Source organism: Malaya genurostris, chromosome 3, assembly GCF_030247185.1.
Source record: "Malaya genurostris strain Urasoe2022 chromosome 3, Malgen_1.1, whole genome shotgun sequence".
NCBI classification, from domain to species: Eukaryota; Metazoa; Arthropoda; class Insecta; order Diptera; family Culicidae; genus Malaya; species Malaya genurostris.
Window position 1 is genome coordinate 253,727,483 of NC_080572.1, and position 16,158 is coordinate 253,743,640.

Genomic DNA, 16,158 nt, shown 5'->3' on the forward strand with positions numbered 1-16,158 from the left:
ACAATCAAAGTGAAATATATTGTACGCCTTCTTCTACACAGACAATGAACAGGGACTATCTTTCTCTGTCAAACCAATACAGTTTATACAAGACTATAATTTTATTATCGACGACTTAATTCCATATATCACTACAAATACTTATTCCATAAAAATAAACAACATCCTTTACCACCTACGCCTGATACCCTGTCAGTTAGCGGCAGGTAAAAAGTCCCGCGGAGAACGAACAATGTTAACTTGAATGACGCTTTCTAAACTGCATTCTTCGACCTACTTTATTTTTCAGGATCGAGTGAATGCCGAGTAAGGTGCGATAGTTGGTTTTAGACATATGACCCACTACTGCTTGACCCATGATTCGCTGGAACTTCGCAGTGATTGGATCATTGTCGAGAACTTTGACCATATGCTGACACTCGTTCAGTAGCCCATTGATTTTTTGTTGTTTAAACCCAGAATTGGTTGTTGATTTAATCTTCAGTTGTTGGCTTGAGGACGCAGATGATAATGTCGACTCATTTGGAATCGTTTTAGATTCACTTGATCTTCGTTCTTCGGAACTCTCTATCAGGTCACTATTCGGTTCCAGTAGTTGATCGGAGGTATTGAGAATAAGATTTTCATCGACATCCTCGAGAAAATCAATGGAACGATTGTGCTCATCAGAACTCTGGTTCCTGGACTCATCAGTGTTTCTGCTTTTGTATGTTAAACACTTGGGGAGATCTAAATCTTCAGGTCTTATTTTCACCAGCTTCTGTTTACGCCGAAGATATTCGTATTCGCTTATAATGGCACTGTAGTCAGCATGATCGTAAGCGGTAAATATATAACGAATGTGCTGGTTGATCTCGTCTCTCATCGACATGGATACGCTTAGGTCTTGGCTGTTTTTCAATTCTTTCAGATACAACTGTAGTTTGTTCAGGTGATATCGTCCTTCTCGCATGCCAAACTGTCCGAAGAGAACGATATTCAACGTTCGGCGAATTTTATCCGCGGTTTTTGCGTTACCACTAAAATGTTGATAGCGACTGAAAATGTTTTTCACCTTCAAATATGATCGTGTAAGTAACTGAAGATGTTCCACTATGTACAGAATAGTTTTCTCGGTAAGCTTCGGAACATTGTTTATATTTTTCAATTGTTCGTTTTGATGAGATGCGTCGTTGAGATATTTTACTAGCTCATTGTGAAAATTGTCCTGAGCTGTCGATGAGCCATTCACAATCAGAACATTGCCAACAGACTGAAACGAAATACTCAGCTTCAAAGAAAACTTGGCAGAAGCATCTTTAAGGAAGGCTGCTCCATTCGGTCCAAGCAGAATCTTCGCGTGGGGTTTTGTGAGATAAATCTTTGCGTCAGTTATTTGTTCCTCCTCGTGGCTTAGAGACGGAATTTCACTAGAAACTGGAGTTTCGCTGGATTCTAGTGGTATGTAATCCAACAAAGATCCAATTGTTTTAGATTGCGGTGTTATCGAGGAGGAAGGTTCGAAAAAATCTGAAAAACTGTAGTTCGAATCTTCCTTAGAATTTTTGGGTGGATCACCTTTACCCTCTTGAGCTGCTTCCTTTGTTTGCGTGGTTGAATCATTAATATCTTTCGTTACGTTATCGCAAACAGATGCAATATCATTTTTCTCTCCTTCGGTTATTACTTGACCAGTTTGTCTACGTTTTCTAGCCTCCCGACGCATCCTACGAGATTGTTTCTCCTCTTTTCGCCTTTTCTTATCCAGCAGCCCAACTGATTTGGCGAATCGATTATAGAAACTTTTCTCGTCCGTTGCGAACTTTTCGTCGAAATTTAACTGATAGTCGCTCATATCGCTGAACCGGTTGTACTTCTGTTCATTCATTGAAAACTGCTGACGGTACCGTTCGTTTATGTAGTACACCGGCTGGTAGTTCTGTACCTCGGTAGTCGGTACGAGTTGTCCGAAAATTTGTTGCGCTGCGTGGCACATGTGAGCCTGATGGCCAGGACGCGAACAAATGCAACAGTGCTTCGCATTTGGATTACGCACAAAGTTTTGCGTCAGCGGTTTATTGTCTTCGATCTGTGGAGCGTGGTGATTCGTGCATCCGTTTATTTTTTTTCGTTTGTTTGTTCAGAATTGATGGATGGGAAGAAACGATTTTGGATCGAAAATATGATTAGAAAATAAAACCACTAATTGTCATCAACGAGAATGCCGAGCCGTGGTACTGGAACTCAGTGGTTGCATCGAACAAAACAACCGAACTTTGGCCGCTGAATTTCGGTTTTGGTGTTATGCAGTTTTTTGTGGTTAAAGTGGATCTATTGCTTTAGTAAGCCAATTAACACAATATACAATTTATTTTCTAATTTTAGGCACTGGTTCAAAGCGGATTTTCACTGCCTTATTTATTCATACATTTATCTATTTATTTATTTATTTATTTATTTATTTAGATCAGGAAAACCCACTGGAGTTGATACTCATTAAATCTTAAATCTCTCTCTCAGTAGGCATAAAACCTCATATTTTGTACCAACAGATAATTACATCCAAATGATACATTAATTAACTAAACTTATTACGAATAACAAACGAACCGAGCCATCAGATTCTGGGTGAAATGAGCAAAACAATCGACTATCGATTCAAATTTTCGGTGACGAATAAATCGAAACTCATTGGAAACTTTGTCAAATAGACAGTCAATCAGCAAAATTGTATGAAGTGCAGTGCTTTGACAATGCTTCAACTAACGACAAACCTGAAGATGTGAACGACTAGGGCCGAAGCAAAAAGTTCTTTCGCCCAGTTCAGAGCCAAACATTATCACGTATTTTCAATGAAAGAACAAGCAGCCTCATTTTCATTTTATTACTAGCGACTCTTAAGTGGCCCTTACACGAGTCATTAAAAATGTCATCACTAAAAAATAATATCATTTTAATGAACGTGTAATGGTACAGTAATGACGAGATTTCTATCAAATTTGAAATACATCATTACTTAGTCATCATTAAAAATGACAAAAATAATGCTTGCGTAAGGGCCACTTTACACGTGACAATATTATTGTCAATCCAAAGTATTGTAAATACCGTTACCGTTTTACCTTTTTTTATACAGGGTGATTTTTTAAGAGCTTGAGAACTTTTTTAAACAATAAAACGCATAAAATTTGGAAAATCTCATCGGTTCTTTATTTTAAACGTTAGATTGGTACATGACATTTACTTTTTGAAGATAATTTCATTTAAATGTTGACCGCGGCTGCGTCTTAGGTGGTCCATTCGGAAAGTCCAATTTTGGGCAACTTTTTCGAGCATTTCGGCCGGAATAGCCCGAATTTCTTCGGAAATGTTGTCTTCCAAAGCTGGAATAGTTACTGGCTTATTTCTGTAGACTTTAGACTTGACGTAGCCCCACAAAAAATAGTCTAAAGGCGTCAAATCGCATGATCTTGGTGGCCAACTTACCGGTCCATTTCTTGAGATGAATTGTTCTCCGAAGTTTTCCCTCAAAATGGCCATAGAATCGCGAGCTGTGTGGCATGTAGCGCCATCTTGTTGAAACCACATGTCAACCAAGTTCAGTTCTTCCATTTTTGGCAACAAAAAGTTTGTTAGCATCGAACGATAGCGATCGCCATTCACTGTAACGTTGCGTCCAACAGCATCTTTGAAAAAATACGGTCCAATGATTCCACCAGCGTACAAACCACACCAAACAGTGCATTTTTCGGGATGCATGGGCAGTTCTTGAACGGCTTCTGGTTGCTCTTCACTCCAAATGCGGCAATTTTGCTTATTTACGTAGCCATTCAACCAGAAATGAGCCTCATCGCTGAACAAAATTTGTCGATAAACAAGCGGACTTTCCGAATGGACCACCTAAGACGCAGCCGCGGTCAACATTTAAATGAAATTATCTTCAAAAAGTAAATGTCATGTACCAATCTAACGTTTAAAATAAAGAACCGATGAGATTTTGCAAATTTTATGCGTTTTATTGTTTAAAAAAGTTCTCAAGCTCTTAAAAAATCACCCTGTAAAAATAAAAAATAGGTATAGAATTCGCTCAAACTTTACAGGGTCCGGCACTCGAAGTGTAACCAATTAAAAAGGCCATACATTCAGTTTGGAAAATTACTTTTACTTAATTCAAAGTACAAAATGTGTAAAAATAATACAAAATTTAGAATCAATTCACTTTTGCTCGATATGACCACCTTTTGCCTTGACTATGACCTTGAGACGGTCAAAAAACGAATCGCAAGCTGCCCGAATGTGACTTGCAGGTGTATTTTGGCCCACTCGCGGACAATAACTTTTTTCAGCGCCTCGAGACTGGTGTATCTTTTAGTTCGGACTTTGCTCTCCAAAATGGCCCAAAGAGAATAATACGTTGGATTCGCATCTGGTGAATTCGAGAGCCATTGTGTGGACGTGATGAAGTTCGGAACGTTGTTTTTCAGCCATTCTTGGTTCACTCGAGCTTTGTGTGACGGTGCCGAGTCCTGCTGAAACGTCCATGGTCTGCCACCGAAATGTTTGTCTGCCCAAGGCTTCAAAGCAACCTCCAGAATACTTTCCCGATAATATGTCGCATTAACCTTGACGCCAGGCTCGAAGGTCTGAAGTTGGTTACACTTCGAGTGCTGGACCCTGTAGAAAAATTTTCCGAGGCTCGGAGGGCCGAATGTCATATACCAATCGATTCAGCTCGACGAACTGAACAAATGTCCGTGTGTGTGTGTATGTGTGTTGTCAACTAAGAGGTCGAGATCTCAGAGATGGCTGCACCGATTTTGATCAAACTAGTCGCAAATGAAAGTTCTCCCCGTCACCCAGAACGCTATTGAATGGTTTTGAGATCGGATGTTTACTTTTTGAGTTATACGAAGTATTATGTCAAAATTTTCAGTTTTTTGACAGTATCTGTCACAATTGACCTTGAAAACAAAATATATTTTCAGACTAAGATTTCGCATGGTAATACCTAACCAACAAGCCATAGATTGTTAAAATCCGCCCATTTTCAACGGAGATATCGAAATTTTTGTGTAAGCGACTTTTTCCCTTGTTCCGGCAGTAGAAGTTTTGAGCGCTGTCTGGCAAACAAATGCTTGGGAGCAACATAAAACACGATTTTTTATACTGTTACATACATTTGTTTCTAAGTACCCAAAAGAATGTGTACAGCATGATATTTTGCCTCGGACCGATTTTAGCACGGTTCGTTTTTGGCAACATAATCGTTCGAATATGACACATGTAAACCAGATGATGGCAGAATTTTCGAGTTGAAAGCAATTCCATAATTAAATTGATTTAAACTATTTACAGCAATAAATGCTGGAAGAACATAACAGCCATATACCATTCGAATCAGTTCGTTGAGATCAGCAAATGCGTGTGTGACAAATAATTTCACTCAATTTTTTTTGGAGATGACCGTTTTCTATAAACTCAGATTCATATGAAAAGTTGTATACTCCCAAACAGGGTTCCTGAATTACGTTTGGTTCCGACCTCTGGTTCCGGAGCTACAGGAGGACATTGTGTAACTCATTTTCTCGTAAATGGCTGAACCGTTCGAAGATTCAAATGTAGTCTAAGAATTATCTAAGATTCAAATAAAAAGTCTTTAGATTCTATAAAACATCTTGCTTTTCAGTCAGATCCAACTTCCGGTTTCGGGGATACAGGGTGGTTGCTATAAAAATGTCTATTTCACATAAATTAATCAGGTTTATCGGGTTTGCAGATTTGTACAGTAAATAACCAAATAAACTTATTTCATTTTTGGTTGTATTCAGTTTTCGTTTCGGAAGGCACCCAAAAATTTAATTCGCGCTACGATTCCTCAAAGATGTCAACATTGATTTTCAAACATTTTGAAACACAGCTACTCAGGTGAATTTATCTGACTTCGGCCATACTGATTTTCGAATTCCGATTCCAATATCGAATCGTTTCTCAAAGCTCAATCGTTTTCTAAAAAAAAGCCAAATCGAATTTCAGAAACAAAAGTTCAAATTAAAATAAATCCAATTTTATCCAATTCTGACTTCCGATTCAAGAACTGTAGGATGATGATTTTTTTTTTAAATTCAAACCGATATAGAAGATGACAATCACGAAAAGCTTTAAAGCTGGACTCAAAACTATTGAAATTTATTCGTCATATGGCCATACGAATCGGTTTGGGTTATGCTGGTTCCTGAATACCGGCTCTGGAAGTACGTTAAATTAACGTAAACTCTAAAGTGGAACTTACTTCGACATATCATGGAATGTTTAATCGATTGTCCCACTTTTAGATTCAAATTCGATCCAATTTGCAGTCTCGACCATACAGATTAATAATTGATTAAAATCACAAACGAAACGACGGTCTTTAAAATAATGTCATGAAAACTGAAACACCGAAGAATATTTATGCAAAAAACACATGCGGATTGATAAAAAAGGTATCATCTCACTGCTAGGTGGATTAATCACGTTTTTGTATTTAGCGGCCCTTACTCGATCATTAAAAGTGTCATTACTAAAAAGTAATGACACTTTTAATGATCGTGTAAGGTCTACGAGTTCAGTAATGACACGAGTATTGATGGAATTCCGGATTTTCCATCATTACCAACATTATTTCTTCTTCATATTTTTGTGAAAGTACTGAATATCGTCATTTGTGTTAGATGAGAAAATTTGACAACCTTCTCTCCAGAACTATAAGTGAAAAAAAATTCTGGAAATGACAAAGTGTAGATTTAAATTATAAATGTCTCAATCACCTTATCGTTTCAATGGCAAATCAAATTTATTTTCGGCTAAGCGAAGATAAAAAATACTGCTAATATTCTTTAATTGCTGAGGGAAAGTTATTCTGGTTACAAGCTGGAGTAGTTACAAATACTCATCATTAATAATGAACGTGTATTGCTAAAAAGTAATGATGTACAGTAATGCAGTAATGACGAGCGTTTGAGCAGAAGTGTCATTACTTAGTAATGACACTTTTTATGATCGTGTAAGGGCCACTTTTGGAATCCAATTGGAAATTACAATAACGGGTACGATCATTAAAAGTGTCATTACTAAATAATGACACTACTGCTCAAATGCTCGTCATTACTGCATAATTGTTCATCATTATTTTTCAGCATTACGCGTTCATTATTTATGATGGCATTATTTGCGTAGGGTAAGGGAGAGTGATTGGTTACCGGTACCTTTTTCTTTTAAGCTTATAACTTCTGACTAAGTGCACATAATGCGGACATATATACATCAATGGAAAGCATAGGTTCCTAGCTAACAACTGAATAAGAAACTCAGTTAATTCAATCGATTGAAAATTTTGGCCATTTCAAAAAAGGTGTTCGGTTACCAGCACCCTGAGAAATTTCACTAAACATGGAAAAATATATGTAAAGATTGCAGTTAATAAAAACAAAACCTTTGGTTGCGAAAATTTTGATAGCATCCGGTATTAAATCACCAAATAGATCGATTTCATCTCATAAATATTCAATCCACTCACCTTTTCGATTGACGCTTTTCAATTTATGATACTATAAAAAAATCCTAAAAAACTTTTGTGTTGATTTTCACGCAATTAAAGTTTGTTTTGAGCGCAGCAAAAAGTACAAGCGTCTGTTTGCTTTGGTATTCAGCACAAAAAGAACGTGCTGCTATTACACACACACATGACATTTGTCGGAATGACGCTATCTGCTTTCTGTCAAAAGTTACGGTGGGGTGCCGACAACCGAACATCTTCCCCTAATATATGTTAAATCTATTGCTTTTTTATTACTACATTGGATATATTTTTAAAGCGAGAAATTGAACCTAATATATTTCTACTTATTTTCACACTTTAAAATTTTGTACAATTCTTATCATATTCAAGAAAAATATTTTGAAATGCCTAATCTGGAGAAACAAAACTTGTTTTGTTTAGAAGTGTTTTTCAGATAATTAAGAGTAGGATAGATTCTTGAAGAGGATGTTTATAAGAACTGTTTTTGTCGTGATTAGGACAATTAAAATAGACCACTTTTCCATGATAATTAATTCAATATTTAAAAAAATTATGTTAAAAAAGTATGTTTTGTCTCTGAAATATTTGTCTGTACAAGGTTACTGAGCTCACCAAATTTTGATTCTTTAAAACAGTGATTCCCAAAGTCACCCTTCCACTGCGGCAGCGAATCGAGATGCTCAATGACTGAGAATGACTGCTTTAAAAATTGTCCAATCAAATATCATATACTGTTCGACTTAGTTCAAGTTTTGGAAATGAAACATGCCAAATATCAGTTACTCTCTGTATCATATTTAATATGATTTTTTAAAGTTGTTCATACTTATCAATCCGTAAATGAGTTTGGTCATCAACTAAACAAATCAACAAATTGGCTTGATGATATCGTCCCTGTTTTTGCGTCATCAACCATATAGAGGTTGGAAATTTTTAGCAGTCATCATCATACAAGACCTGAATTTCAAGCCTCTAGATAGCCCAATACCAAATTTCATGACAATTTATACACTAGTGTTTGAACAACAGTTGATCGAGACAGACGAGTTCTAGTTTTCATTAAGCTATGGGAAAAGACGCACCATCGCATTCTTGCATAAAAGCAACGGTGAAATTGGATGATTTGCGGTACGGATTGGTCCACCATCCCCCGTATTCTCCAGACCTGGCCCCCAGTGACTATTATCTATTTCCAAACTTGAAAAGATTTCTCCGGGGAACGAAATGTTCGTCGAATGCTGAGGTCATAGGAGAACGGGCTTCAAAATGTTGGAAGATTGATGAGTCAAGTGTATCGTTCTAGATGGAGATTATAGTGAAGAATAAAAAAGTTTTCAAGGTTAAGAATCGACATTTTTAGGTTAGGCCTGGGACCTCCCATTTCATGTAGTTTCATTAGGAATTAAAAATCACCATTCTGCCATGAAGCATAACAGTAAAATTCGTTACGTGAATTTATGAGGAAAATTTTATAACAAAACCTAAATTAAAGTTGGCCATAATTTTATCCTAAACTACAACAAATTGTTCATCAGCGAGCCCCTTAGAAAAAAGTTTCAAGAAAGCCTGGCAATATGTATATATGTAGACCCACAGTGTTATATACCAATCGAATTAGCAACTTAACAACGAGAACGTTGGGCGTTGGAACGAACCAAATGATACTGCTTCTCCCCTCAGGATCCAGTTAGATATTCTAAAAGAAACACACAGAAAACATCCACTACATACGACATAAAATTCACACTACAAAAAAAAAAGTTTGTCAATAAATTAGGAACTCTCCAGTTCTGACTGCGACTGTGCAAGTATTTTGTCAGAAATAAAAATATTCAACCTTTTTCAATAAAGCAAAGATTCGAAACGTGTTTTCACAAAAAATCTGTGGCTTCAACATCAATCGGGCAAGTTTATATGATGTATTTTACGTTTTTAATATTGGCTCAATGGAGCATGATCACACGCTTTCCGATTTAAACTGCATAACACCAGACACTTCGCCACAGTACTTACCTGTCCATTCGAAATGCAACCAGCTGTAGAATTCCCACCACACCCAGCATTGCTATCGCCAATAACAAATGTTCTACAAGTCGTCGGCTACAGATAAAGTTTCCATTGTTCCAATGCTCGCCCAGGCAGGGGCACCCAAGAGCTGGTAAACTCAAGGTAAACCGATCGCAGACTGTTTCAGAAGCAACCGGTGCACGCGAACATCACTTCATCTTTACGCTCGGGACATAACTTACCGTTGAATGATAGCGCCTCCACTTGTCAGGGCAATTCCGCTGCCCATGGCCACGAACTCCGCAGAGGTGGCAGGTCATGTTCTGTTCGCGAGAGCACGACTGACACCCACGAAGGAAAGTTTTCGTTTTCTCTCCACACTGACAAAAGATTAATGATTGTGTACAACAGTCACTAACTAGCAAACCTTCAAAAATCTCACCTTAAGGCACACAGTATTGGGGCATCGTGGCTCCTGGTGCCCAGTTTGACCACACATGTAGCAGGTTCTTGGTTTCGGTGGATTCCGACATTGATAGCGCATATGGCCTCGATCGCCGCAGTTGTTGCATGTAATTTCCTTTTTTGGGGGATCCGGATATTTGTCTTTGTGCACGATCGGCCAACTTTTACTAGAACCTGTAGAATACAATTTGCATCTTAAGAGTACATCTCACACAAACCGACACAACTTACGGGGCATGTTAAACAACACAGTCGAAACATCGAACTCTTCACAATTCCACGAATTATGGTAGAACTTTCTAATCTCATCGTTCCAACAATACTCGGGCTCATCTTCCCTGCGATCAGTTGTTTTCAGCGAATCTTCCTTTCGATAGCTAGTTGACCTCTGAACTTGATTGTCAACTGGTGCTGGATCACTGTCAATACATATGATTACCGAATCGTTAAGGCTTTGTGTAGGAGGCTTAGAGAAAACTTCAATTTGTTTTGCTTCCACCTGTGGTAGACTAATTGTGTTTGGCTCCTGATCCTTTATTTCCAAAATATCATTTGAACTGTCCTTGTGCTGATCTATTGATTCATTCGTTGCTGATTGTTTCTCATTCTGAGTAATATTTTCTCCATCTGAACTTTCATCTTCTTCATTTTCGGAAATTGCTTGAACAATATCGGTTAACATAGATGCAAAGTCCTCATCGGAGTAGTGCTCAGAATCTTGTCTTCGATTTTGTAAACGTCTTTTCAAACTTTTGCTACTAGTGCTGGCATCCGAGTGGTAAGATTTTGATCGTTTCGAGTGAGATGATATATTCCCACCGGTGCTTTCATCTGACGACAAGTTACTGAGAGGTTCCTCCGCAGAAAGTTTCGATTTTTTGGCCGACGTACTAGTATAGATACTGTCATCTTCGGTTGGCTGTCCCTTGGAGCTATTCGCAACCTTCCGGGCTGATAAAATTAGTTTCGGTGTTGAACATAACTTGGGTAATGGAGAGGTAGGGACTTTATTAGGACTATTGCGTTTATCTTGATCGGTGGTATCACTGTTAGTAGCAACAGTCCCTTCAGAAGAGATTGATGGGGCACGAGCTACACTGACGGCATTTGTTCGTTGGCCAGCTAGCAAGGAACCTACAGTAGGCATTGTAGAACAATCGAGTTCTACATCGTTTGTCATACCTTCGATATAACTGTCATTTAAACGAGCTCGATCATTTAAAGCAATGAAATCATCCGACATGATGGAACTGTTAGATGGGCTTAAACATCGAGGTGAGTTAGTCTTGTTTATGTTTCCTTTCTTTTTAGATTTCGGATGAGTAAAGTCATTTTTCCCTGTTTCATCATCACTGCTCTCTATGCAGACAAGTGGTGGCGGTGCTGATGGAATGACGACCACCTCATCCGGGTCAGAATCCTCTAAATCTTGATGTTCTATGTTCTCATCTTTGAATTCTTGTTTAATAGGGTCTGGTGAACGGTATTCACCATCCTCTTCTGAAGACGAGTCTATTTCTATTGTAGCTATCAAACGCTGCTGATCAGCAAACGCTTTTTGGCGACTTCGTTGTGCCTTGACCTTTTTAGCTTTAACTTTATTTAGCTGTTCCATTTTTCTATTCCGCATGTTGTTGAAGTGAGATATTCTCTTGTCATCTCCTGACAAAATTTTTCTTTTCTTTTGTTTTTCGTGATTGGTAAAAATATCTACTGAATCTATGTTGGACTCACCCTTGCCTAAACGCTGGGTAGGTGTTCCAAGTATTGACCGATAGGGTGTAAATGATTGCTGTTTTGTAGATGAACCTTGTTCATTTGACCCTAACCTAATATCAGATACACCGCTCCATGGCTTGTTACCTTGAATACCGGGATATCGCTTAGCTTTTTGTTGCGAAGTCCAATAGCGTTTTAATTTTGAAGTAGTTCGTCGACCTTCATTGATGACAGTCTTATCAGTAACCACGCGATGACGAGGCGGTATAAATTCTTTAGATGATACTGATGATTGCTTAAATCCTGATTTGTTCAACAAATCATTGTTCGGTTCGGCACTTGCATGATGTATACTGGAGTATAGCCTCTCTTCCAATTCGGCCAGTTCATGCTCGTTTAGATCCTGTAATAATTTGGCGAAAGTATTTCGAGTTTATTGCTTTATTTTACACAAGGTTATTGATCTTACCATTACGACAAAAGCATTGAATGATGCAACAATATGGATAATCGAGTAATAATAACAATAACAAACAAAATTTTCGGTGCAATTTCTTAATTTAATGGATTTTCTATCAAAATTTAGCAAACCACGAGGATTTGATAATAGTAATTTTACCAATTATTTTACCATTGAGTAATTTGACGTCTCTGCAGAGATGCCAGGTAAAAATTTCAAATATCTTCAGAAAGGGTTGCAAATAGCGTTGCCAGGTTTATTTTTGGTCACTGAAAATGAAGTCCGGTCAAAATTTCCTTGTATATACTCGATGAACATTAGAAAAGGTTTCAAGTGCAAATGACAGTTTCTCTTGGTTTACTTTCTCTTTTTTGCACTTAGGACCTTTTCTCGTGTTTGTCTTCTATAGTAGACCCAGTCAAATCCAGATAAATTTGTCAGACAGATTTTTGAAAAAAATAACCTGGCAACTCTGGTTGCAAAAGTCTGTGTATTCGAAAACAATCTGCAGTCAGCAAGTATCTCTTGCTGGCATCAATTTCTCTACAAAGTATGATACGCGAAACTGGCTTGGAGAGCAAAAAATAAAAAGGACGCCAACAATTTCAAAAGTCTGAAAATTCTGACGAAAATCTGCGAAAAACACGATTTTCAAAAGTCTGTAAAAGTCTGCACAACAAAAAATATCTGCAGCACTATGTACGAAATCTGCAGATCTGGCATCTCTGCGTCTCTGTTACGCACACCAGCGCTGCCAGGTGATTTTTCCAAAAATCTGTAACCAGCACAAAAATCTATCGGTACCATATAGCAGCCCTTACACGTGACAATATTATTGTCAATCCAAAGTATTGTCAATACCGTCAATCCAATTGACTTGGTAACTTGAGTCCGCATTTTTCGAGAAAATCAAGCGTTTGGAGCTTCAAATATTGCAAATGAACATTGAAATATTGAGAGATGAGTTCATTGCACATATTTGGCAGTTTCCTCTCTGTAGAGAAAATATTGTCGGATTGATGAGCAGTTTTGATTTCTTGACAATATTTTCGTCAATCCAATGGAGTTTCCACTACAAGATCAAAAGTATTGTCAATACTCCTTGTATTGACAATAATATTGTCTCGTGTAAAGCAGCCCTATCTGTATCAGAATTTCTGCAACATAAGTACCAGGAAAATGTCACCGGGGCTCAGTTAGGTGAGCAAAAAAAAAGGTCTTACGACAACCTTTTCTCATGTCTCTTCAATCAGAGATGCCAGGTCTGCAGATTTGTCTGTAAATGTGCAGATTTGGGGTATAGTGCTGCAGACATTTTTTGTTGTGCAGACTTTTGCAGACTTTTGAATTTCTCGCAGACTTTGACAGACTTTTGAAATTCTCGCAGACTTTCCGCAACTTTTTTTTTGCTCGCCAAGTCAGTTTTGTTTGTCATACTTTATAGACAAATTGCTGCCAGCACATACTTGCTGACTGCAGATTTTTTTTCAGATTTACAGACCCTGGCTGCAGACATTTGAAATTTTTACCTGGCATCTCTGTTGCTAATAGAGCGAGACCCCAGTTATTGTTTGTACTAGAGTGACTATAATCAGAGTGGCGACAGCTGTTCGTTTGGAATGACTCCCAGTTCCAAACGAGCAAACGACCTGTCAATTCAATGTAAAGCTAATGGAATGTTTTGAATTGTTGCCAAAATTACGGATGAGATGTCGTCACTCTGGTTATAGGCACTCTAGTTTGTACGTACAGTATCAATTGATTAACGCTGCTGATGTATTTCACAGCTCCTCGAAGAAATAAAAAGGACGGATACGATGTTCACTAGCAGATGATAATATTCACATGTCGAAAGTCCAATACTCAGTAGCAGCATGCAATGCAAATACAGTAAAAGAACATTCTGAATATTGATTACCGAGAAAAACACTTCCTTTTAATTCCAGGATTGTTTTACTCTCATGGTTTATTTGGATTAAACCCAATTAAAAGCTATTTAGTACGAATTTGATTTATAGAAGTAACAGGAGTTCAGGGTTTTGCGCAGTGTTTGAAACAGCCCTCCGGTGAAGAGCTGGTTTGAACGATTGTTTGTGTTCGCTCTAGTCCTGTACTCCTGTTAATTCTCTGTACGAAATTCAAGTAAATAGCGGTAATATGGTTGAAACTGCTGCATGAAACATGCTTTGTGATTAGATTTTTATTATTGTCGTTATAATAACGATAACCTATGGAACCTCAACGCAGCAATAGAACTGAGTTCGAATAAGAGTTCGTGTGGGAGCGAAAGAGCGAGTGGGAGCGAAAGAGCGAGTAGGAGTTTTCATGTGTGTAATAATCAAAGAGTAAGCAACAGCAAGAGTGCGAGAGTGGAAGAGGAATGGGTGCAGTAGGAGTGTGCATGCTTGTCTGTACACGAGTGAGTGAGTGAGGGCCAAAAGAAGCACGACTGAGGTGGAGAATGTTTGATCGTCACTAACCAGTTAAGAATGCCGTAGAGCAATTATGCGAAAAAATGTGTGTGGAGCACGCTCACAGGAGAGTCTTTGATGTTTAGGTGGCACATGAGGGAGCAGAATGTGTGCAATTTGAATGAGCTTAGCAAGACTGTCTTCAATCAATACCCTTAATCGGTATTTATCTGTATGATCAGTCAATTATCGGTATTTTAGGAGAGCATATCTGTATTGCGGGATATAGAGTGACTATAATCAGAGTGACGACAGCTGTTCGTTTAGAATGACAGCTTCCAGTTCCAAACGAGCAAACCACCTGTCAATTACAGCGTGAAGCTAACGAAACGCCAACGTTTTGGATTAAATGTTTTGAATTGTTGCCAACATTACGGTTGAGAAGTCGTCACTCTGGTTATATAGGCACTCTTGCGGGATAGAGGCCATAAATCGGTATACCTGGCATCCCTGACGCACACAGTGTACAGCTTTGCCAGGTTGCTAGATTTATCTGGCAAATGCCCGATTTTTCTCGCTTCGCCAGACTCGTTTTTTTCCTCAGAGGGCAGTACACTGACACCAGCATGCTGGCAGCCAGCAGAAGTGTAAACGGGGCATAGCTAACCAGATCTTTTGCCAGATTTAACAAATTTTACCAGATTACCGCAATAGGTAATTTAATGTGATTAGCTTCAAATGGATGCAACATGGGTTACTTAACATTGATTAAATCCATAAAGTTTACCCAAAAAGTGTCGCGATGTCGATCGTGGTGACAACTGCAAGTGTTGGCCTCGCTGAATGAGCCTTTTCTACGCACAGTTCACATGTGAGCCTGTATGTCTGTTTTCTGAGTTATTGATGAGCACCCATATAAAAGGTCTCTTTCGAATTACTTGAAAAATCACGAGAAATGGTTTCAAATATCAAGGTGACGTGACGAAAATGAATGTGAGGCGAACATGTTCTAAATTCAATAGAATCTTCACATACAACTTACGTGAATTGACCTACCATCGAACATTCTACGTGAATTGCTTAAAGTGTGAGTAGTTTGGACATTTTCCAAAAAATCCTTTCAAAGTCTATAAAGCGAAATTTGTCAACTTCACAAATTTGGTAGGTGGTATCCTAAAAAACCCACTCCCAATCGACAGCAGTTGAATTATATCAAGATTCGGCATTTGTCGCAGAGTAATGCGTGTTACAGTTTGAAGTCCTTGTTAGTTGATAATAAACACGCCATGTTAAAATCTTCATCACACCTATAGGTAGTTGGAGACAGGCTCTAATGCGATTTTCGACAAATTATTATAGAATATAACAATACTTAAGATAAGTGTTGCCACAATATCAGGTGAAGTATTTTTGGCATTTAGCAATATTCTAAATAGCAATAGTATATCTCGTAGGTGAATGTGATATTAACACACACTACTTTTTTGATGAAACACGTAACTCCTACTGGACTATACATCAAATATGTTCTGAAGGGCAGTTCATTATAAACTGTGAGA

At 38.1% G+C, this 16,158-nt stretch overlaps 1 protein-coding gene across 1 annotated transcript; it reads right to left on the bottom strand.

Moving 5' to 3' along the window:
- Nucleotides 1–82: 82 nt before the first annotated feature.
- On the bottom strand, nt 83–12,368 carry LOC131434672 (uncharacterized). The gene is made up of 5 exons (XM_058601648.1): nt 12,198–12,368; nt 10,241–12,131; nt 9,987–10,183; nt 9,787–9,924; nt 83–2,068 (listed from the first exon to the last, which is right to left on the bottom strand). The coding sequence occupies exons 1-5, from the start codon at nt 12,198–12,200 to the stop codon at nt 236–238; spliced, it is 4,062 nt and encodes a 1,353-aa protein (XP_058457631.1). The 5' UTR covers nt 12,201–12,368; the 3' UTR covers nt 83–235.
- Between the last annotated feature and the right edge of the window lie 3,790 nt (nt 12,369–16,158).

Bases quoted from the DNA above. Each gene is read 5' to 3' on its own strand.
- LOC131434672 (XM_058601648.1), bottom strand. The intron at 10,184-10,240 runs GTAAGTTGTGTC...TGTATTCTACAG, and splicing joins TGTGTTGTTTAACATGCCCC to GTTCTAGTAAAAGTTGGCCG. The intron at 9,925-9,986 runs GTGAGATTTTTG...ATCTTTTGTCAG, and splicing joins CCAATACTGTGTGCCTTAAG to TGTGGAGAGAAAACGAAAAC.